Raw genomic sequence first — 23,778 nt, 5'->3', positions numbered from 1 at the left:
CTGGTGATTCAACCCCGAACTGCCTCTGCTGGCTAATCATTGCAAGCATGGCTCAGCGACGCACCATTATAGTATTTTTTCTCAGAAGGGTAGTGCATGGGTCATTGCAAAAGCGAATATGTGCTTTGTTTTCCATCTAATCTAAATAATATTGATGTTTTGCAGTTTATTAGGGGTGTGTTTTGGTGGAAATTTTTTTAAATCTATGCCTCATTGTGTACAGGATTATTCTGAAATACTTTAACTCCTAATACTGCAATTTGGATGCCCGGATCAAGTAAGTTCTCTGTATTCCAAGAATATGCGAGTCATGACTGTATGTTATAATGTCCCTATCCAAACTTACGAGCCCGAAATTAATGGGCAAGAATACCAACGCATTTTACATTTGTCAGGTTCCAAAGGTTAATAGGCCACATTCACCAGAAAGGATTCAAACAGGCTACCTGAGTTTTTCGGTGCATTTGTTTTTCCCTGCCCCACTGTTTCAGTGTCCAAAAATATTGCCATGGGAGGGGGAAGGGGGGTTGGCTGAAACACAGGTCATACTGCAGAGGTACATCCTTGGCAGGCAGCCAGGTCATTACCTGGCTATCAAAACTGTGAGCAATTTTAATTTAAACCAGGGGTCTCCAACTCCGGTCCTGGAGAGCTACTATCCAGTAGATTTTCTATCATACCTGGCTTCTGATGAGTCACACCAGCTCTCAGGCAAATTCCAGGAACAGGTGTGGCTCATCAGAGGCCGGGTAGGATAGAAAACCTACTGGATAGTAGCTCTCCAGGACCGGAGTTGGAAACTCCTGATTTAAACCAATTTAATAGCACCCCACCCGCAAAAACTAGTTGAAAATACACCGAAGGCATGGCTTTGCCAGTCATCTCAGCCATGTTGAGATTTGGTTGAAAAGTGAAAGGTGAAAAGCCACCTTTTTCAGGTCACCGGAAAGACATTAATGTTGATGCAACAGAGCTTACAGGACATATAATATTAACATTGCTATCGTTATCACATTATCGTTACTTGCTGGTAGCTTTTGTCAAAAGTGGACAAAATGGTGGATGGATAGATGTGGTGGATGAGGGCGGGAAAAATGGACTCTCCATCTGGCATCTGGACGTATGGTCAGTCCAAGCATGCAGCAAAGCACACGTTTTCATCGAGTTACTTCCACTTACAACAATGTGATCTTATTTTCATAGCTGTATTAGACGTCCATCTTGGACTACATTAGGACCACATAAAAGGAACTAAAGGCAGCCCAGTATTCAGCAGCTCTTTTTGGTCTCTATAAAGACAGGGCAATCAGATTTAGCCCATAAAACAAGGTCCCATGGATGTTCTGTTACTGGGTGGGACAAACTTTTAGCGAGTGAATTTACATCAAGAGTTTATAGTTTATTCATAATACGCGTTTTCTCATTTACTGGAAGAAGACCACAGATTTTGGACAGTTTAGTCCCTGTCTGAGCAGACTTGTCTGCAGTTAATAAATGTGGCCAACAGAGGGTGCTGTAGAATTGGAATTTATGTTGCAGTTATGGCCTCACATGACCTTCCCTCTTCCATTTGCTCATAGGTTATCTTTGTGGTCAAGGGATAAACTCTTTTCCTTGATTTACACCACGCACATATCTTTTAATACATCACTTGTTTAAAAAAACCATTATGTAGAAACATTGCTTCATGCAGAAGACCACATGTTTAAGGTCACTGGGAATGTTTATAATTTATGGGTTCAGCATATCATGACTTTGTAAAATCATACACAGATTCAAGGGTTTCCGGAGCATATCACAGATGCTTTAAGTGCAAGGCAGGGAATAAGCTACAATGGGGTGCCAATCCATTCCAGGGCACACAAGTGGGTATAGAAATGGATGGATGGATGGATGGACGGATGGATGGATAAACAGACAGGCTTCATGAATCCATTAATATTCTAGCTGCTCATCCCAGTCAGACTGCATCTGATTTTCAGCCACATTCCAATACACCTACTCAGCAGATGAATCAGTGACACAAAAGGATGAGTGCGTTTTACTTAGGTTGTATTCCCAATTATTTCCAGTAGATGGCAGCAATAAGTGGTAATAGAACATTTCTACTGTAAAGAAGAAGAGGCATATTTATCTAGTTGAAGTAGATATTTTATTCTATTTCAGGTGTACAGACCACTATAAGAAATTACGTGTAGCAGATTAAACGTGAAATTGAAAAAATCTATTTATTGTAATGTTTCCTTGCACCCCAGACATGGTTAATCAGTGGAAAATGGATGGATGGATTTTAATGTGTTATTTAAATAGCCAGGAAAAGCCTTCAGTGTTTGTATAATAATAATACCGTCATCATGGGTCTCGGAAAAATTAACTAAACAACCACCTGAATGTTCCTAATTGTTAAGATACATTAAAAGAACTAAGAAGATGAGTCTCTGAAATGCCTGTGCAATACATACAGTGCTATACACGCAGTGCTATACATACAGTGCTATACACGCAGTGCTATACACGCAGTGATATATACAATTTTTCATTTATTCACCCTTTTATCCATTAAGAAATTAAAACACATAATCTAGGTTTATTTATTCTTTCTGACAATATGAGTGGAAAATGCTGGTTTAAAAGAAGTTCGCTGCCATCCACCTGCAGATTTCAGTTATGATAAATTTAAAATAGTGAGCAGGCTGTTCGCTAACTTGTCAGCATGTGGGTGTCACTCGCTAATAAATCCCTTTGATTTTATTCCACATAGCAGCAGTGGAACAGTAAAGGTAGCAGGCAGATTGTGGCACAGGCGGATGTTGTGATGGAGTTTAGCCATTCTGTGGTCTGGTTATCAGTTGCATCACCTTCCTTCATTTCGTACTGAGTGCGTCTCCCCTCATCCTGAGAGCCTGACTGCATGTGTGGTTTCTGAGCGGATCACAGCTACATAGCTGCTACGGAAGGAAGCCACAAAAGTTTGCATTCACATGCGTCTATTTTTATCTGCTATTTATGTGCCAGAAAGACAAATCAGATATATACAGTGGTAAGTAAAGGAAACATACAGTATTTTCTGCAAAGCTAGTTGTTAAAACATCAGTTAAGAAGTCTAAATTAAAATCTTGCTGCAGATTTTTATATGCTGTATATTGACTTACACAGAAGAAAAAACTATTTCTTGCCATTGCATGCAAGTGTGAGCAGCACGAGGTGTCTAAAGTATGGATAACCGATATCAGCGATTTTCCTTTTGATCTAATTCCATTCTATATCAAGGTGGGTATTGCCGATATTGATCCTGATAATCGGTGTTGATCCAACTCTGATATTAAAATTTGCTGATTACTCTTGTCTGGACCCCTGAAAGTTGCACCCTCTTACTCCCCTTATGACATTCTTGATAATACTTACTGTCATGGTCTCTATAATAATTTAAATATTTAAATTACTATATAAAATTTTTTTACATTTTAACGTTAGATCAATTCTCAAAATGAAGCATTCAGATTGAAAGAATCGATGCGTGGCTCTGGTTTCTTCAGTGAACTCACATTACCAGAAAAACACAGCAGGTCTACCCTGTGATGGAGTCTGTAGCAGGATTTATGTGCCCCACAGCTTACATGGATATTCAGACGAGTGGCTTAGCTGAATAACAGCTTCAGAAATGCAATATTGTGACACATGTATACATACACAGAAACTGTAATATTTGGTAAATGATACAAGTAATCCTATTAAACAGTCTTAATTTAAGGTGACCATGCTAGTTATATCAGATACATCCACCCATCCAGCCACCTGTTACCTGCCTGTGAAGTACAGGGTCATATACAGCATAAGGGCACAAGGAAGTGTTACTGTAATTACAATGATCTGCCACTTTTTGGACCCACGTTTTGGGACAGAAAATTCAACTTTTCCTGAATGTGGTGTAAAATATGTTTTTCTTTCAGCCAAGTAATTAACATTAAGAATTGACTTAGTTTGTCAAAGGTGTGTGTTTGTTCTGTCCTTGTTCTTTCCCAGACATTTAATGGTGTTTACTCTCTCAATTGGGTGAGAGGGCTGCATCCACCCAAATGCTTGTGCCTAAAATCCACCTTCATCCATTTCCTTAGTCTAGCAAGTGAGGTGAGAGGCAGTTAGCTGGACACCATTGTGTCAGACTGTGCAACTCATCCATGTAGGTTTCTTGGAGTTATTGGAGATCAATCCAATCACTACTGTGTCACCTGTGAATTTGTGAATTTTAAATAGTAAGAAAAATAAACATACAGAGCAATTTTGTAACATTTTATTTTTAAATTCCCACAGTATTTATAGAGGCAAACATTTCTCAACATGTGCAATTCACAAGTTTAATTTCGAAATATAATACTAATATAAAGGAAAGAAACATACTGCAATCATAAATAAAATTCTGCAGTGATCAAAATTTGGAAAATATATTTTACACTTGGAGAACAGCTGAGATAAATCATATTTTTATTTATGTATGAGAATATCTTATTAAATGACATTTACCTTAAGTAATAATATAAAAAAAACCTTAACCTTAAAAATGTATATTATGTGAATAGGAATGGTGATGTGGCAGGTGCTGCTGTATAACATGAAGCTCATTTGAAAAACAACTTCATGAACTTTTGGAGAGAAGCTTCTTCAAACACGAAGAGGCTTCTTCTTTCAGTCCCAAAGATCCTACATAATCTCCCCCACATCATCATAGTCAGTCTGGTCTGGTCCATGGGGGCCCTCCCCAGGGGGCAGTGTGGTCGAGCCTCTCACACCTACATGGACATAAGGCACTTTCACATCGGAACCTGGGATCTCATTTCAGAATTGAACATACAAACAGTTTTGTGTCTCAACTGTGCATATGCACATTTATAAGCATAGAATGGCATTTATCAATTTCTTCCTGTGCATAGAAATGTGCGAATATTTCCGTACACTCCCAACCAGGCGTACACACAAACCACGAGCAGCAGAGAAGCATAACTGAGGCAAACTGAATGGCACTTAGGATATACACAGACTCCCACTAAATTATCAACCTTTATAGATGACAAATAGAATGACCTAATTACAGTATGTACACAAAGTATGGCAAGTCAAGTCATCCTCATGAAAAGGAACCATTCCGAAGCCAAATAACGTCTTTGGCCAAAGAAATATATCCCTGTGATTAAATACGGTCTTACGCTGAGATATGTCAGATCGAGTCACATCTGATCACATTTCCGTCCAAAGTTCATTGTAAAAAATGTACACTGATTTAATACATAAATAAATAATAAACACTGATCGAGAGGCACCTGAAAGCACATACAATAGGCCTTTAGCGGTTGTGTCACTTAGTATAAAAGGTGCCTGAGAATGGGCAGTGCTGCCAATCATCTGATGATTCACTGTCCATACCTAACTTGTAATACAGTATGTACAGTATGTGTACAGTAATGTATGCAATGGACAGCAACAATAACGAGTTATGATACAGATTCAGTACCAATATTGTGCTATTTTGTTCCATCCATCCATCCATCCATTTTCCAAACCGCTTATCCTACTGGGTTGCAGGGGGTCCAGAGACTATCCCGGAAGCAATGGGCACGAGGCAGGGAACAACCCAGGATGGGGGGCCAGCCCATCGCAGGGCACACTCACACACCAGTCACTCACACATGCACTCCTATGGGCAATTTAGCAACTCCAATTAGCCTCAGCATGTTTTTGGACTGTGGGGGGAAACCGGAGTACCTGGAGGAAACCCCACAACGACATGGGGAGAACATGCAAACTCCGCACACATGTGACCCAGGCGGAGACTTGAACCCGGGTCCCAGAGGTGTGAGGCTAACCACTGCACCACCATGCTGCCCCCTTGTTACATCCAAAGGAACTTAATATACTATACAATATAATATTTTGCTGCAGCTTTAAGCACTCTTTTTTCTCATTTCCCACTGTTTGCTACCACATGTATCTTTTGATACAATTTGTCTTTTTTTGTATAGTTTAAGTGAAATCTTATTTTAATATAAAGTGATGTGATTTATATTTACATTATTTGCTGTAAAGTGCTGTGTGTATATTACTGTACTGTATTTATTGTCTTACCTCTCCCCTACAACTTTCGAAACACGATCAAATTGGTTTACGTCCCAGTCCCACATGCAAACACAAGTCGATGCATTAACTTCATGTGTCATCTGCCCCCATGCTAGAGGTCCTTCTCTATCTTTGACTGGCCATTGGTAAAGCTGTCAAATGATATAGTAACTTTTTTACATCTAACAAAACTCCCCACCTCATTGAGTCATTTCTTTTTTCCCCCTCTGCATATTTTTTTTATTTTATTTCTTAATGGCAAAATACAGTTACAAAATAACAATCCAAGTATAAAATATATTATAAATAAGACTAAGGATATAAATGTATATGTCTCCTCATGGTTTCCAGTTACGACACGTTCTCCTACTGTGCTGTTCAACATGTTTTGGCCGAAGTTATATATCCATATATATATCCATTGTGGGCATTTTTTAAAATTCAGTCTTGCCGTGCATGTGAAGTTACATTTACAATGGGTAAGATTTATCAACATTCACTTTATACAGCTGTTTTTATGCACAGCTGATTTTTTGCCTGTGCAAGCCAGGGGGCAAGTAAAGACTGTGATTTTTCAGCACTACAAATGAGACCCCTGGTTCCAGAAAAAAAGTCCTGCATCCTGAAAAAAGTTCCTGGAGTGTGAAAGTGCCCATAGTAAGGGACACAAAATATTTAGCAACTGTAATTGGGAATTAGTAGAAGTGAGAGCTGTTGTATGTGAAACAAGAAATAATATGTATTAGTTCATCATATGCCATTCATATGTTTTTTTGACAAACAGTCATTTTGTTCTTACCTGAACACACCAGTCCCACATCATTATCATGGGAGCAGTTCTCTGTCTTTGAGGGTGATTTTGGGCAGAAGTAAACATGAGATTCATTCCCTCTACACTGAATCTCCTCTCTCCACACCTGGTTGCCCCCCTTCCTAAACGCAGCCCCCCCCAGCACCTCCACAGGGATCCCACAGCCCAGCTGCCGGCAAACAACCCCTGCATCATGTAGGTCAAAGTCAGCATCACACACTGTGCCCCAGGTATCTCCATGCTTCAGCTCTACTCTCCCAGCACACTGGTGTGCACCTTGCACCAGCCTGACCTCTCGATGATCTGCAAATTTAAGGATAAATAAGCATTTAATACAATCAGGTGTCTGTCTTTCCTCCTGCCGCTGGCAGTGTTCTGCTCTTCTTTCACTGATGTACATCTGCTGTTTTGTCAGTCTGTTCCGCTGCAGTTGTTGATGAATGTTTGATAAGTGTTTTGAGACAGGAGTCCTGGGGACTAGAGTTGTGACGTTCGCGAACGAACCGATTCTTTTGAACGGCTCATAAACATGAACGATGGGAGCCGAGTCGCGGCTGGGGGGAGCCGTTCTTTCTGTCGTTCTTTTTTTCCTATGCGTGTTTCACACAGATGCACACAAATTAGCTCCTCGGCGAGACAGAACAGTTATAGGGGGAGGGGCGCACCCAGCGCAGGGGTGCTCCTGCCTAACAGCATGATGATAGTTGTGCACGCATCCTTCACGTGAGTGCTCAAGTGGAAATACACCCTGCATGCCTCTGTCATTGGGTAGGAGCGGAGCCATTACTTGTGCACGCTGCCGTGATAACAATGTTCTTGTGTGGAAGTGTTTGTAGTAAAAGCTGTTTTACACAGAAATTCATTGCAGCCGGCTTTGTTTTTGATGTTTATTTGTGAGTAGGTATTGTATGAATAACATAAGTCAACTTAGCTTTACGCATACACACACTTAAGGTAAATCCAAAATAGTGATGTCACTGTCTAAGCAGAGGGATGTTGTGCAACCCTATGGAATATAGTCCACACGTGACAAATGAGGTAATAATCAATATTTCAGAATAATTCAAACTCAGATATTGGTGTGTGATATCTGAGTTTTAATTATTTGACTACAAATCTCACCTCATCATTCCTCCCAGTGATTATTTCCAGGATAAACTGAGATGCCCCCAAGCTGGCTTCTTAAAACTGACTAAATATTTTAAAAGAGCCAAAAGAGCCGTTCTATTGAACGGCTCTTTGAAAGGAACGGATCGCCAAGATCCGGATCCCCTCAAAGAGCCATAAATCCCATCACTACTGGGGACTCATTTATAAAGGCCTCAGACAAACAATAAAACCATGACACATACGTATGCATATTTATACTAAAATTGTTGGATTTCTAAAGGCAGAAGGGAAACGAAACAAACTCTGAAAAAGTTTGCACATTTATGAACGGTCCAGAGCAGTCTTACAAACAAAACAAAAAAGACTGACATCTAGAGGTCAGACAGAAATGTGTATCTCAGTTGCATTTAGATTTAGTTTTAGCACTTGGCAAGATGGGCGTTAATAAATACATAAACACTTTTATTATGTTTAATATACAACTGTCATTCAATATTTGTTAATGAATGAATTTATATACATGCAATATATTCACTGCTTGGAACCTTAGTCAGACGTACGGACTTAAAAGTCAAAGTAAATATAGGCACCATCACTTGTGCACTCATATGTGCAGTCACCCCTATGTGGTTTTGCTGTTTCGGTAATTATTTGCGAGTTGGCCATGAATAATTAAACCAGAATGTTTTTGGAGCTTGCTGAAAGATGGCAGAAACTCACAGATGACGTGTAAGCCAAAAACAATTCTGAAATGATCTGGATCACATACAATCACATAATACGGTATTTAAATATTTGGGATACATAGGCCTTGGCGGCATGGTGGTTAGCACTGTTGCCTCACACCTCTGGGACCCAGGTTCGAGTCTCCGCCTGGGTCACATGTGTGTGGAGTTTGCATGTTCTCCCCATGTCATCGTGGGGTTTCTTCCAGGTACTCCGGTTTCCCCCCCACAGTCCGAAAACATGCTGAGGTTAATTGGAGTTACTAAATTGCCCATAGGTGTGCATGTGTGAGTGAATGGTGTGTGAGTGTGCCCAGCGATGGGCTGGCCCCCCATCCTGTGTTGTGCCCATTGCTTCCGGCATAGGCTCCGGAGCCCCTGCGACCCAGTAGGATAAGCGGTTTGGAAAATGGATGGATGGATGGGATACATAGGGCTACTACTTGTTAATGTAAGAGTATTTTTAATAAGCTATTAAAAGTTTTGTCTTGGTTACGCCACACATCTTTGCCTTGGCAACGTCTTTTTTGACCGTAAGTTTAAAACTTTTCAGTGCTGTAAATTGTGCATTTGGTTCAAACCATAATGTTTCAATACAGTAATATTGTACAGTAGTAACTTTGTACTGTAATGTCTGGCAGACCAACACATGGCAATGCTTGTTTTAAGGTGGAACACCACCCTTTTATTAAGTCTCTAAAAGAACTAATACAGACACCAAACAACCTTCAACAGCACAAAATGGCAAAACGCTTACTGATTCAAGTCCTTGTGCTAATTACCACGGCGCCCTTGAGCTGAATCATTTGTGGTGGAAGAGGGAAAGAACTAAGCTACACAGGGCTCCGCCCCCCCAGGACTGCAGTTTGACAGCCCTTGGGCCTGTACTACGAAGCGGGGGTAATGGCTTATCGGGGTAACTAGCCGGATTTAAGGTAGTCTGGGCAAAATGTAAGTGAACGAATATGAAGTCCATTTAAACTGTGGTACCTTAAATCCGACAAGTTACCCCAATAAGCCAGTAACCCTGCTTCGTGGCACAGGTCACTGATCTAAAGTATGCCCCTGTATGTAATGGGTTACTGCTGTATGCACTGGGTGCACTATGTTTTGGAGTCATTAATTAAAATGCAACATTTAATGAAAAATGTAGAAGTTACTGTGAGAAATGTGAAATTCCATGGTCATGAAGACAGCTAACATGTGAATGAGCTTGGTTACTAGAACAAAGACTCATGGCATACCCAATCCATCTATCCATGTTCTGTAATTGCTTTTCCTATTCAGGGTCGTGGCGGGTCTGGAGTCTATCCAGGAAGCTACAGCTGGAAGGTAGGGCGCAACCCAGGATGGGGTGCCAACCTATTGCAGGACGTGCCTTTCAATCAAACATGCAGACCTACGGGCAATTTGGTAACTCCAATTAACCTCAGCATGTTTGTGAACTGTGGGGGAAAACCAGAATACCCGGTGGAAACTCCATGACAACATGGGAAGAACATTCAAACTGTACACACATGGAATCCTGGTGGAAACTCAAAACCTGGTCCCAGAGGTGTGAGGCAACAATGCTAACCACTGCACCACCATGCCGCCCCATGTACCCAATATATGACTTTCAGTATTAAAGATGTAGTATGTATTTACACTAACATATATTATGTATCACTAATATATTTATATTTTACAATTTTATACGATCCAAATAATTTTCAGTATCATTTAAGAAACAAAAAATTGCAGATTGCATTTCGTATTGGTTTCCCATAACTGACTTTAGCGTTTATTTATCTGACTAGTAACTGGGCAAGGGGGTGAACCTCAGCCTTGTACCCTATGCTGAAACTTTGTGGGATGTAGATTTCTTTGGATAGAGATAAAGTTTTGTATGTTATTTTATCAATATTTCCGCAACCTTCACAGTCAGCAGTGCCACCAACCCCCCCACCAACAAACTTCTCTGCCTAAGTTCATCGAGTCTCGGATCGTGCTCTACGTGGGAGCTAAGAAGATGTCGCCTAATGGGTTAACCCGCATTGCATCTAAACTGACATTCGACAGTGAAAGTTTCTCTGAGATACTTTAATATCTGTTTTTTATTAAGAATATATTAAGTAAACAGTGCAGTGAACAGTATCTAGTGAACAGTATGTGTCCTACCTGAGCAGACGACTCCAGCATCCTCATCATGACCACAGTCATTAACTCCCCATCCTCTGTGTCCACAGTCCTTCAGTGTCGACTCTGATCCATTACAGGCCGCGTCATCCATCCAGATCCTCCCTGTTCCTGCTCCAAAGTGAGCTTCCCCTAGTGCTGCTACAGCATCTCCACAGAACATCTGCCTACACACCACTGCAGCATCCTCCATACCCCAGAAATCATCACACACTGTGCCCCACTCTCCTTGATGAAGAACCTCCACTCTGCCAGCACAAGGACTGTCACCAACCACCAGCCTCACATGACTGTCTAGAAATACAGGACATGAGACCTTAGTGAAAGCATTTTATGTTTCATTACAACAGTGTTATTTTTTTCATAAAACTGGTAAAAGTTTAAATATATTACCAGTTGCACATAATTTTTTTTATGAAAAAAACTTAATGTTTCCATCCATCCATCTCCTACACCCACTTGTGCTATGCAGGGCTGCATATCATTCACACACGACATCTTTAACCCCAACCCAGCCCTAACCTTAACCTTAAGTAACCAAACAAAATACGCAACTTTTGGCATGTTTTGTATTTTGATTGCAGTCACAGATATTTATACAATTATAACCTCTTGTGTGGACTGAAAAAATGGTCTCCACAATGTCAAAAATTTCCACCGTTTATGTAATTATTAGTAATCTTGTATTTGATAACAATATAAAATAAAAAAAAAAGAAAACATAAGTTATTAACCAGTGATCAGCGATACAAGGATACAACAGATATTGTTGATATTCAAATGTAATAATACGAAAATTTATTTACTTTCACAGGTGATCTGAGCCACTTCACCTTCCTCACATTTATTGTCTCCCCAGTTAGAAGACGGGCACTGCCACAGTGCAGAGTCATGTGGGCGACATTTCAGGTTATCAAGCCAGTTCGGAGCTCCTTTCAGCCGAGACCATGAGTTATAAACAGTCCCACTCTTCCCACAGTTGAGATGTTGACATATCATACTGACTGTGTACGTGTCCATTTGATTGAAGCACACATTTCCCCAGGTGCCATTGTAGAAAACCTCCAACTGCCCAGAGCAGCCATCAGCCAGCCTGATTTGTTTGTATTCTATAAGACATGGAGAAATAACAAACGTCAGCTTATTAAAAAGTACAGAATATTGAAACACCATATAAAACATAGGTTACAAAACACTAAAGGAAGAGGACAAAAACACTACTTTTTGGTTACTCCAGAAGTATTAAAAATGCCATTAAAGGATATAAAACATTTTTGATTTTCCTCTCATGTTTGTGAAATAAAAGAATAAGACTAAACAAAATCAGTAAGAAAATATTTTTCTAGGGCTGTATTCGAATTTTGTCAGAAATTAGATTCGGCTGTTCATTACGAATATTGGACTATTAAGGTTTGTTTTTTGTTGACAATCCAGCAATTAGAAAATCCATTGACATAAGTTTCAGTGATCATTTTGACTACATACTGCAGCTCTAAGTGCAACTTGAGCGCTATGACACTTGCTTCTGTTTTGTTCTTTCTTTCATAGCATTATGGAATCGTCAGAATAATGAATTAGGCAACAGACTTAAATCAAGCTCTTTTGGCTTTTTTTTTTTTTTTTGTGAAACATGTACACTTTGTGTGCCCTCCCCAAGCGCACATAATCATGACGACTTGTGCTGCAAAATACTACAGGGCAACGCACAACCACCAGTTAACTACTTTGAAATTAAATTTCTGGTTACGTATGCAATTGTGGTTCTATGACTGAGCAGAAGACTGCCAGGGCAGTGCTGAACGCACTAGTGGAATTCTACTTGCAACTGCACTTCATCGAGAATCGAATTACAAAGCTGTCATCTAGTGACCTATGACGTGTCCCGGCATATATAAGCCCAGCATATACGTCATTTCGGTCTCATGGCCATTCTCAGGCATTCTGAGTGAGCAAAGACCCAGGGTGACCAGCGTAAGCAGGTCACCTATGACCAGCCTGCCTGCGACATCACAAGCATACTGTGTGCTAGAGAGGGGCAGACTCAGCCAAGGAAAGCTGTGGAGCCATAAGCACAGGAAAGAAGCTACTCAGTGCAGCCAAACTCCACAACAGGGCAACGTACAGTCTCACAAAGTGCCTCATCAGGAGACACAATAAGTAAGGCAAGGCTTAGTTGGATGGATAGCATGCCAGCCAGGCCAACTGTGTCTCTGGGTCCTGCATCGCTACGATTGCACGGGACACCTGATCCAGATGGACTGCTTTTGCAGCGGCCTCCAACACAGCAGACATCATGGAGATGAAATCATGACACTGTGGTATTAAAAGGTTCATCTAACTGCAGATGTGCAAGCATCGCTTTCAGCATGGTCTCCACGGCCTCCCGTAGCTACTCCACACCAACGCAATCCGGCCATTGGGTTAGGGCACGTAAGGCACCTAGCCGAGCTCAGTTCGTAAGAGGGAAGCGCTGGGTGACATCATTTGGAGAAAAAAAGGAAAAAGAAAAAAATCTGTGCGCTAAGTGCTAAGCTCTGGTAACCAGAACAGTAAGGATTCCCGCGCACTCATGCCGACAACAAGAACGAGGCTAGTCAACATGTGCGGTGACAATCTCGCAAGCAACTAGACAGTTTGTAACTGATAGGTGTTCAACATTTGCTAAGTGAACCAAATATTCAAGAGTTTCCCAAGTTGAGAGAAATTCTCTTCAGCCACGAATTGCACGGCATCGTCGCACTGAATAATACCGCAAATACAATCCCAAAGAAGCGAAAATGAAAACGGGACCAAAATTATATATGCTGCGGCATGTCATAGGTCAGCAGGTGACAACTTTGTAATTCAATTCCGATAAAGTGTTGACGCAAATATAATTCCACTTGTGCTTTTCGCACTGCCTTGGTAGTCTGGAGGGAAGGAGATAGAATCATCATTTTGACAAGTTAACCAGTGTTGCCAGGTCTGCGGCTGCCAAATCTCACGCATCTGGTGTCACACTCACGCTTTCAGACTCACGTAAGCAATCTTACGGAAAATGTATATTATTCCATTATAAACCTAAAATTAACTTCACCAGAAACTTTGGGGTACTTTCCAAACTGTATAGACTGTTTACAAGATAATAAAACTGTTACATACATTTAAAAATCTCACTCCAGTCAGCTGAACAAGGTACTGTAGGCAACCCTGAGAAAAGACCACGTCCGTCTGCGTTAAGTCATTGTGTTTAACTGTGGTTTTAAACAATTGAATGTGATCAGGTGTCTCATATTCCTCTCCTCTCTCTGGCAGTATTCTGTTCTCCTTTTACTGCTGTACATCTGCCGTTCCCTTAGTTTGTCATACTGCTGTTGTTCATGAGTATTTGGTATTTGATACTGAACACCATGACATCATGAGAAAATGGAAACCTTACAATAGAGAAAACAAACACTTTTGAATACATGTTTGGACTCACATATTTCCATTTAAGGAGATGAATTTATGTTTAAGTAAGGGAAGCAAACATCTGTAGTGTATTTCTAAATTAGCAAACAAAACCATAAAATGCACAAATAATATTTCCTATAGGCTTCCAGTAATTGATCTTCACAGAATTTATTTGTTTGACTCGTATCCAGCCAAGGAGGTGTACCTCAGCCTTTTGTCCTATGCTGAGACTTTCTGGGGAATGGGGATACAGGTATTTTTTAGGATATATCAATAACTTAATATCTCAAAATATAAAAAAAACTTCTAAAGAGATTTTTTTTGTAATAACAGAAAATAGCTTTAAATAATAACATTAAATATTAGAATCAGGTGTCTGGGGGGTCCCTTCCGATTGGATGCCTGTCTAGGTCACGGTCAGGGTGAAAGCCATACACACACAGCGGTTGATCAAGGTTCCAGAGGTATTTGGTCTGCGTGTTACGTGCAAAAACACAAAAACTTTGTATAATTATCTCTAATTATACTACGGGACCGTTGAATGCTTGAATCTGATTGGCTGACGAACGTTCTGAGGTGTGCAATTATTTTCAGATAAACGCACGGCGAACGTAGTTCCAGGTAGCTCTCTTGACCGCATTACAGTTCCATATCACTTCGCATAGTTAACTGTAATAACGGAAATTAGCATACAGTACCTATACAGCACACAGGACTAACAAAAACAACAACATGACAGACGATTTTCCGAAAGTAAATTTTAATATTTACGGTGAATATGAAACTTTCAACAACTGGGCTGCAGCAGTATTAGTTAGCCTAGTGTACCAACTTAAAGGCTACACATGACATTTCTCACTAGCGAGGTAATAACAGCGCTGCATCTTAAAGCAGACTTACAGTTTAGAGACGGTGCTTCAGAACACTGTTGAGGGACACACAGAGGTAGCCTAATTCATACAAGCTCTCTCTCTTTCTCTGTGTCTCTGTCTCTCTCGCTCTCTTTCTAATAACTTCATTATTAACTGCATTAGTCTGCTATCAACGGCTCAAGCCTCCATTGCCAACTTTAAAATGACGTTTTGGAACTAGCAAAAGAGTCGTTGGATGAGATGTGGAAGAAATAATCCTACTCACAATAGCGATTTAAGTAGAAAAACCGGACGAATCCCTTGAAATATATCATCTGATCGATGTCATGAGGTGTGGCAACCGTAGTATAAGCGGAATAATTGACTCCGGACCGTTGAATTATTAGAAAAATAATTCCGTCGTCAATTATTCCTTACATATGGTACTTGTTGATATTTCATTATTAATTTACTGTCATGTAACAACAACAATAATTATAAAAACTCAAAAATAGCAATAGCGTCATAATAATAATCTGATACCTGTATGATGCTTCTTGTAGAAAAAAACGTAACTATCAGGCTACAGTCCATTTAGTGAAATCGGCTCTATTGTAATAATATTTTCTTTTTAAATGATTTTACTTTGTTTTATTTTAATCACACATAAACATTTATAAATTCCTGATCCGTCACTGTTTGCATATCATATTGATAACGTAATACCCACGTTATGGTGTACCAGATTTCTCACCTACGCAGCCATGCATTCATATCCAAGCACCGGTGCATTATTTTGACTCACCCAATAATGTTAGATTATAGACATCCAACATCACGTAGTAGCCTAGCCTGTCTTCATCATGACTTTGACTTAAATCGTTTTGCGTAATTTACTTTCTATGATTCCTCTATATCAAAATAATCACTACTAAAACAAAGGTTACCCACGTCACTTAGCCACATCATCTTACATAGTAGGGTACATATTAATCTTACAATAACAACAATAATAATAACAACAACAATAATAATAATCTTTATTTATATAGCACCTTTCATGCATAAAATGCAGCCCAAGGTGCTTTACACTGAGAAGAAAAAAAGCGGAATAAGAAAAGAGAAAAGATGAAGGGTAAAGCAGAGAGTAAAGGAGTGTAAGAGGATGGTATAGAAGAAAAAATACACAAAGTAAAATAAATAATGCGATTATATAAAAGACAAAAACAAAATCTACAATTAGAATAAGATTATTAAGATTAATAAGATTTAGGCATAAAACAGAATTATATATAAAAAAATACTGGGACAAATTAAAAGTATTAAAAGCAAGGGTAAAGAAATGCGATATTAAAAGCTTTTTAAAACCGAAAAGTGAGGGATAGTCTAAGTGCTTCTGGTGGTGTGGGGTGCTTAATGACTAAAAGCTGCCTCCCCACTGTATTTCTTGGAATGTGGAGAATTATAGAATATGAAGACCTAAGGGGGACTATATATAGATAAAAGGTCCATAATGTAAGATGGTGCCAAGCCATTAAGCGCTTTACAAGTGAGTAAAATTATTTTAAAATCTATTGTAAAACACACAGATGGCCAATGAAGTTTCTACAAGAGTGGTATAACATGATTAGATTTCTTTACGTTCAAAAGTGTTCTAGATGCTGCATTTTGAATAATCTGTAATTTTGCCAATAGTGTTCTTTGGTAGGCCGGCAAAAAGAGTTATGAGAATCAAGACGAAAAGTAATAAAAGCATGCATCAACTTTTCAGCATCTTTCAATAAAAAAGTTATGACTTTAGCTAAGTTCCGCAAACAGAAACAGACTGTCTTGGTGACATATTGGATATGGCCTCTAAAATTCAAATCGCAATCCACAATTACACCAAGATTTTGAACATGTGATTTAGTCTGGGTCACTAAGCTGCCAAGCCGTGATTTTACCTTCTCTCTCATTTCCTGGGAACCTATAATAATCACCTCTGTGTTTTCCTTCACTGATTTTTTTTATTATTGCAAATCCACTCATTTATAGCGGATACACATGCACATAAATTGTTCATTAAATCAGGAGCATCAGGTTCTCCGGCTACATATAGTTGTGTATCATCAGCATAACAATGGAACGCAACAGCATTTTTCCTAAAAATGTTGCTAAGAGGTAGCATATAATGAGAGAAGAGCAGGGGACCAAGGAAACTGTGCAATTTCACAGTTGCTCGTAACTGGTGCTGATAAAAATTTGCCTAGTTTAACCTGAACACTTATATATGATATATAAGCTACTACTATATATATATTTTGATATATATATAAATTAACCAAGGTGTGCTGGTCAAGGGTAGTTAAAAATGCATGGCTTGAAGTCTTATGTTATACAGTAGCAGGGCATGTCGAAAGGAGAAATGATACACAAAGCGGCTCCAAAAAAAGAGGTTTAACAAAACAAAAAGTGAGGAACTTAAAATAAAGGGCCACGAGGGTTGAAAACCAAACTGATGAAACAGAAATGAAGTCAGAGAACAACACCAGAAACACACCACTATAGGCGGGAAGGGACACAGGAGAGCTACAAAGCATGCTAGGAAATATGAAGTAAAACACTTAAGAGGGAATACTACTAACCTGGAGACCGAACAACACAGGTTAACTGCTTTACAGGGAAAACTGCCACAATGAATTAACAAGGAATGGAACAAAAGCAGGCACTCAAATACACAACTAACGAGACATGACACAGGACAAGTGGGAACCATAACTGAATGAAGGACTCGGGTCTCCAAGGAGCGGGTGGGGCATATAACAACGAACAAGCACTGAATACTAAGAAACATTACAAACACTGAGGGGTAACAATACTAGGAGATACTAGGAGCACCACAGAATATGAATAACCAAGGCACAGGCAGGGTGGACCTTAGACACATAAAGCAAAACATAGACAAAATGCTAGGGAAAAATAAACCAATAAATTAAAGCAAAGATGAGCTTGCAATTGAAGGGACGCCCACTACTAAGCTGCACGTTCAGCCCAAAGAGCTACATGGTAGCCCAGGGAGCAGGGAAACACACTAGGGCAACACCAAATGGGATGGCCAGTGGGAACTGCCTGCCAAATGGGGAAAAGACACACAGGACAGGCCCAGATGGGTAATGACCCAGACAGTTTTATACTGTACCTCCATCCAGACATACTAGTAACATACAAAAACTTTCAATGAATTCACTCATAAATCAAGGGTAAATATTCTACAATCCTAACATTTCAAAGTTTACAAATAATATATAGTTTTGATGTGTATTCTAATTTACTATCATATTAATTTATCATATTGAACTCCATAAATCATTTGTAAATCTGTCCTCAGACTCAGTTTAAAATATCTAGAAATATAATACACTGATTAGCACTATGAATGCATTGTATTATAGGTGCAATCAATCATATCAAGTCAATATAACTCATATTAATTAACTGTGGCACTTATTCTGGTACAATAGCTCTGCAAAGGTCATAACAGATGCATGTAAAATGTGTGTATATAAATTTATGTGTGTGTATGTTTATATATATATATATATATATATATATATATATATATATATATATATATATATATATATATATATATAAACACAAATGTAAAATATACATATGTAATGCGATTACAGTTTTTCTGTAATATATTGATGATATTGCAATTTATACTTTACCAGAACTATTTTACCCTGATTATAGTCCAGAGACTTACAAAAATTACATCCAACACTGAATATGATGGTGTTAAATTCAGCTGCTCTACAACTTTTTACAATATTAGGGTCAGAATACTGGGTACCATTCAGTTTATCTTGCTCTTAACACATAGACCACAGATTCTTCCATGCAATAAACAGCAAATATTTCAGATCCAAATAATGACCCCTGACCTCTGCAGGCTGAGAGTGGGCCACTGGAGCAGAGGAAGATCATGGTACTTACTGGCTGTGGTCAGCAGAAGCAGGCATGAGAGAGGGAGGATGAACAGGCAGATCTTCATCTTCATCATGACAAACCAGCTCTCCCCAGAGCTGAGACTCCAACCTTCTACCTCTGAGCTCTCAGTGAGGGTCTTTATACCATCCTACCCCTCAGAGTGAACACGCCCCACCAACCAATCACACTCAGCACTGCCTTATCAGAGGAACTACAGGAAAACATCAAACAGGCCCAGTGACAAATCAGAGGGCTCTAAGCTCATTTTCCCCAAATATACACATACGGTAGCGATGATGTGAGGCGGGACTCCTCCTCTCAGCAGTAAACCTGCCCAGATGATGAAATAATGTATAATCAGCAGTAAAGCAACAGGCATGACTAGGAACCAGTAATATAAAAACTAATATATGGTCTATATATTTATAAAAGTCTCTATAGTTTGGACAGACTGTGATTTCCTTGTCAGAGTGAGCAAGGAGCCCATTCCTGGAAGCAGAGGGCACACTACCAATTTACAGACAGCAGTTAACATGCGAGATTAAACTTACACACTCACACAGAAGCACTACACTAACTTAACTAGACCCTACAGTCTTACCAATTACATTTCATAGTATAAGATACATGTGATGTTCACCTTTATACATTTATTAACAAAGAGAGAAATTTTCATACCCAGAAATAATATTTACCCACAAGTCTGAAGCCACTAGGCTTTACCACTAGGCAAGGTAGGCAGCCACCTGAGCCCCCCCGAAATCTATGGGCCCCTTGAAGACAGAATTTATATTTACATTTAAGAATATAACCAAATATGACCATTAAAATTATAGCAACATGTTGGTTATTAGCATTTTTAACAAAACGTTTGCCCCCTACCCCAGCTGTAATGGACTATTCTACTTTGACACTTACAGTACCTTTCAAATCTGGAGTCTACTGCTTATATTACTGCCAAGCAAACACAAGACTAACATTACATTTCCTGTGACTTTCATACCATACCATTAGAGTGGTAGAGAAATTGTGAACAGACGTGGAGAGAACACAATTAAACTAGTGTAGGCAAAAATTCAAGACTAACCATAGCAATAAAAGGAACAGTTCTAATTTCTAAAATTTGGCTGATCGGACGGCTGGCACGATACCCCCCCACCCCCCCCCCCCCCACCCCCGCAGCCTGATCAGTAACCGCTCATACCCCGTGCTTTGATCAGCATATTATTGGTGTTCCATCATTTTTCATTCCCTCTTCTTTCTCTATCAGCTCCAAAAAATGCTGAAATGGCCCACTTAGGCCCCCCTACCCATTCAGTCTAGGGCCCCCAGAGAAGTTTGCCCACTCCTGCTCAGTGGGCAGCACTGCAGTCTCACACCCTAAGGGTTGGAGGTCCAAAGCCCACCTCTGACCTATGTATGGAGTTTGCATGTTTTCACTATATCTGTGGGGGTTTCTCCAGTTTCCTTCCTCAGTCTAAAATCATGCAGTTAGGTGAACTGGTGACACCAAGCTGCCCATAGTGTGTGTCTGTGTGCCCTGTGACTGACTGGCATCCTGCCCAGGGTGCCCCCTGCCTCATGCTTCCTGTGTGGGTCCCAGGCTCACTGCAGCCCTGTACTGGATTGTGGTTATGGAAGAATGATGGACAGACATATTGGACTTTAACTTTGGGTCCTAGAGTTCCTACGTATTATCTAAAATATTCATGGGGAATTGCCCCTAATATTTGTGTGTGAGTGAGTGATTAGTGTGTGAGTGAAAGTTCAGAGATGAGTGCCATCAATCTATCCAACAACTTGTTATGGTCAGTCTTGCTGCAATTTTGAGTTTCCTTGAACTCAAATTCAAAAAAGCAGAATTTAATATCCATCCATCCATCCATTTTCCAAACCGCTTATCCTACTGGGTCGCGGGGGGCCCGGAGCCTATCCCGGAAGCAATGGGCACGAGGCAGGGAACAAACCAGGATGGGGGGCCAGCCCATCGCAGGGCACACTCACACACCATTCACTCACACATGCACACCTATGGGCAATTTAGCAACTCCAATTAGCCTCAGCATGTTTTTGGACTGTGGGGGGAAACCGGAGTACCTGGAGGAAACCCCACGACGACATGGGGAGAACATGCAAACTCCACACTCATGTGACCCAGGGATCAGGGGGGCCCTCCCCAGGGGGCGGTGTGGTCAAAGCTCTCTCACCTACAGGGACAGAGGAGGGGACACAAGTTAGTGACAATGAATAGAAATGAGAGTCACTACATTTATATGAGCAAACAGCATGTTTGTTTGAAAAGTTTACGTATAGAGTGGTTTTATAATTCACATGTCTTTGGTTGTGAAATAGCACATAATAGAAAATGGAAATACAACATGTACAACACCTTATAGTGAAACACTGTGGTGTCAGAGAGACTGTGAGCTGCACCATTAGGTCTGTGTGTAAAAAGAGAAACTGACCAGATAAAACATGCGCACTCTGCTGTACCATCAACATCATCATAGTCCTCTGCTGTGTCTCCTGTCACCATCAACGTCTGAACCTGAAACAGTAAAGATTTAAGAGTTTAACTGCCTTAATTCTGCCCAACAGTATCCCCATTATCCTTTGTGGGTCTTTTATCACCAGATTCCTTGTCACAGTATAATAACCAGCCATATTCCAACCAATCATGCAGTACAGGGTCAGGGCAAGACTGGAGCGTAACGGCCAGAACAGGATACCATTCCGTTAAAAAGACATTATGCGCAATTTAGAGACGCTTTGCCTAACTGCATCATTTTGGACTGCAGGAGGAAATCAGAGTGTCCAGAGAAAACTGGTGTAGCCGCAGCAAGAGCATCAAAACTCCACACTTGGTACTTATCTCCACACAGACAGGATTTACCCCAACAACCCTGGAGGTGGGAGGTGACAGTACTAATCACCAGTGAACTGTTTATTGTGTCTGGATGACATTGAAACATAATAAAAAACAGATTAAAATATATGTGGGAAGAAACAAGGAACTGGGTTAAGTTTAACTAAACTGCAAAGACCCACATGATATATCAACAGGATTCTTCTCCTCAAGGACTGAATCACAGTAATGCTAATCTCCTCTCCTTCTGATTCTCCAGATAAACTGTGATCTTGACAGACAGACCCAAGTGCTTCAATATGAAAGAAGTTTTGCTATAGAATCATAGATTCTGGTATAATAGCAATTTCTTATAACAAACAAATACATAAAAATCCAGCAATTTTAAGAATACAACAGTGCAGCAATACAGAATATATCCCACTGCAAGCACTGCACTAACGCCACACCCACAGACCGTAGCCTCCTAACTGAGAAAGGGTCTCCCACACTGTCCTCCACATCTTCATACCCAGATGGCAGCTCCTCAGAGAGGACACGTCCTGTGAAGCAGAAAGTCCATCCTGTACTCAGGGAGACACTGCATGGAGTTTCCTTTGCTGATGCCTCTTAGAATGAGAGGAGACAGGATGTATGGGGTTAGAGCACCTAATGCTCGCACCCACACAAGCAAACTGACAGTCTTACCAGCAACATCCTCTTCCTCCTTATTGGCTGGTTTCTCTCTCTCCCTGAGGGTTTTATAGCAATGCAGCTATGAGGCCCCCTTGTGGTGTCTGAGCTCAATTACATCATTAGTTACATATAGTTAAATATACAGATAAAAAAGCTGCTTCGCGGACTTATAACATTATAAAATTAGATCAGGAATTTGCAATATTGGAATTGCTGTAAAGACTGACTGAATCCTGTCCAGCGTGTTTCCCTGCCTTGTGCCCTGTGCTGCCTGGGATTGGTTGCAGGCTCACCATGACCCTGCATCAGATAAGTTGTATGAAAGATGGATGAATGGAAGATCATAGAGGTCTTATGTCACTAATGGATCATTTTGTTCCTTCCACAACTGTGTACTCAGAGTTACAATGTTCTGTGAGCATGGCGAATGGCTGCTGAGTACGTATTGGATGTGTGTGTTGTTAGTCTATGTGTGTGCGGTCTGCTGCAACAACTTTGTTATAGAGTCTGACAGTGGATCGAAGGACAGACCTTCTGAATCTTTCCTTCCCACATCGTGGATGTAGAAGACTGCAACTAAAGGAGTTGCTCAGTGCTGTCAGGGTCTCCTGCATGGGGTGGTAGATGTTATCCAACAGGGATGACAGTTTAGCCACCATTCTACTGTCACTCACAACCTCCACCGGGTCCAGAGGACATCCTAGAAGAGAGCTGGCCCTCCGAATCAGCTACATTCATTAAGAAAGTGACTTCAGTATTGCAGGATGTATCTTGGCAACTGAAAAAAACTGTTAATCATGATCACTATATTTGCATGCATCCCAGAACTCAGTGAAACAGTATAAACACAGGATAAAAAACAGTGCAACAAGAGAAGAGACAGCGAACAACCTGTATGAACAGTTCCAGTCTGGTTTTCGCCGCTTTCACAGTACAGAAACTGCCCTTACAAAAATCACCAATGACCTTCTTATGGCTTCTGACTCCAGTTTACTCACCATTCTCATTCTTCTTGATTTGAGTGTGGCCTTTGACACCATCTGTCAC

General features: G+C 40.3%; 1 protein-coding gene and 2 long non-coding RNA genes across 4 annotated transcripts in view; 1 reads left to right on the top strand and 2 right to left on the bottom strand.

The window, feature by feature from the left end:
* Window positions 1–23,778, top strand: part of LOC125739153 (uncharacterized) — a 131,557-nt gene that overhangs the window by 41,129 nt on the left and 66,650 nt on the right. The gene's annotated exons all lie outside the window — the stretch shown is intronic.
* Window positions 1–23,778, bottom strand: part of LOC125739140 (scavenger receptor cysteine-rich type 1 protein M130-like) — a 144,721-nt gene that overhangs the window by 57,407 nt on the left and 63,536 nt on the right. The window contains exons 6-7 of the mRNA XM_049008949.1: window positions 11,739–12,041; window positions 10,915–11,226 (exon numbers count right to left, since the gene is read on the bottom strand). Coding sequence (XP_048864906.1) covers window positions 10,915–11,226; window positions 11,739–12,041 — 615 coding nt within the window. The remainder of the gene's footprint in view (window positions 1–10,914; window positions 11,227–11,738; window positions 12,042–23,778) is intronic.
* On the bottom strand, window positions 21,292–22,712 carry LOC125739152 (uncharacterized). The gene is made up of 3 exons (XR_007397071.1): window positions 22,514–22,712; window positions 21,656–21,738; window positions 21,292–21,397 (listed from the first exon to the last, which is right to left on the bottom strand). It is a non-coding gene; the product is annotated as an uncharacterized LOC125739152 (long non-coding RNA).

This window comes from Brienomyrus brachyistius, chromosome 3, assembly GCF_023856365.1.
Source record: "Brienomyrus brachyistius isolate T26 chromosome 3, BBRACH_0.4, whole genome shotgun sequence".
In the NCBI taxonomy this organism is placed as follows: domain Eukaryota; kingdom Metazoa; phylum Chordata; class Actinopteri; order Osteoglossiformes; family Mormyridae; genus Brienomyrus; species Brienomyrus brachyistius.
Note: the sequence above shows the minus strand (reverse complement) of the source record. Positions and strands in the feature narration are given on the sequence as shown.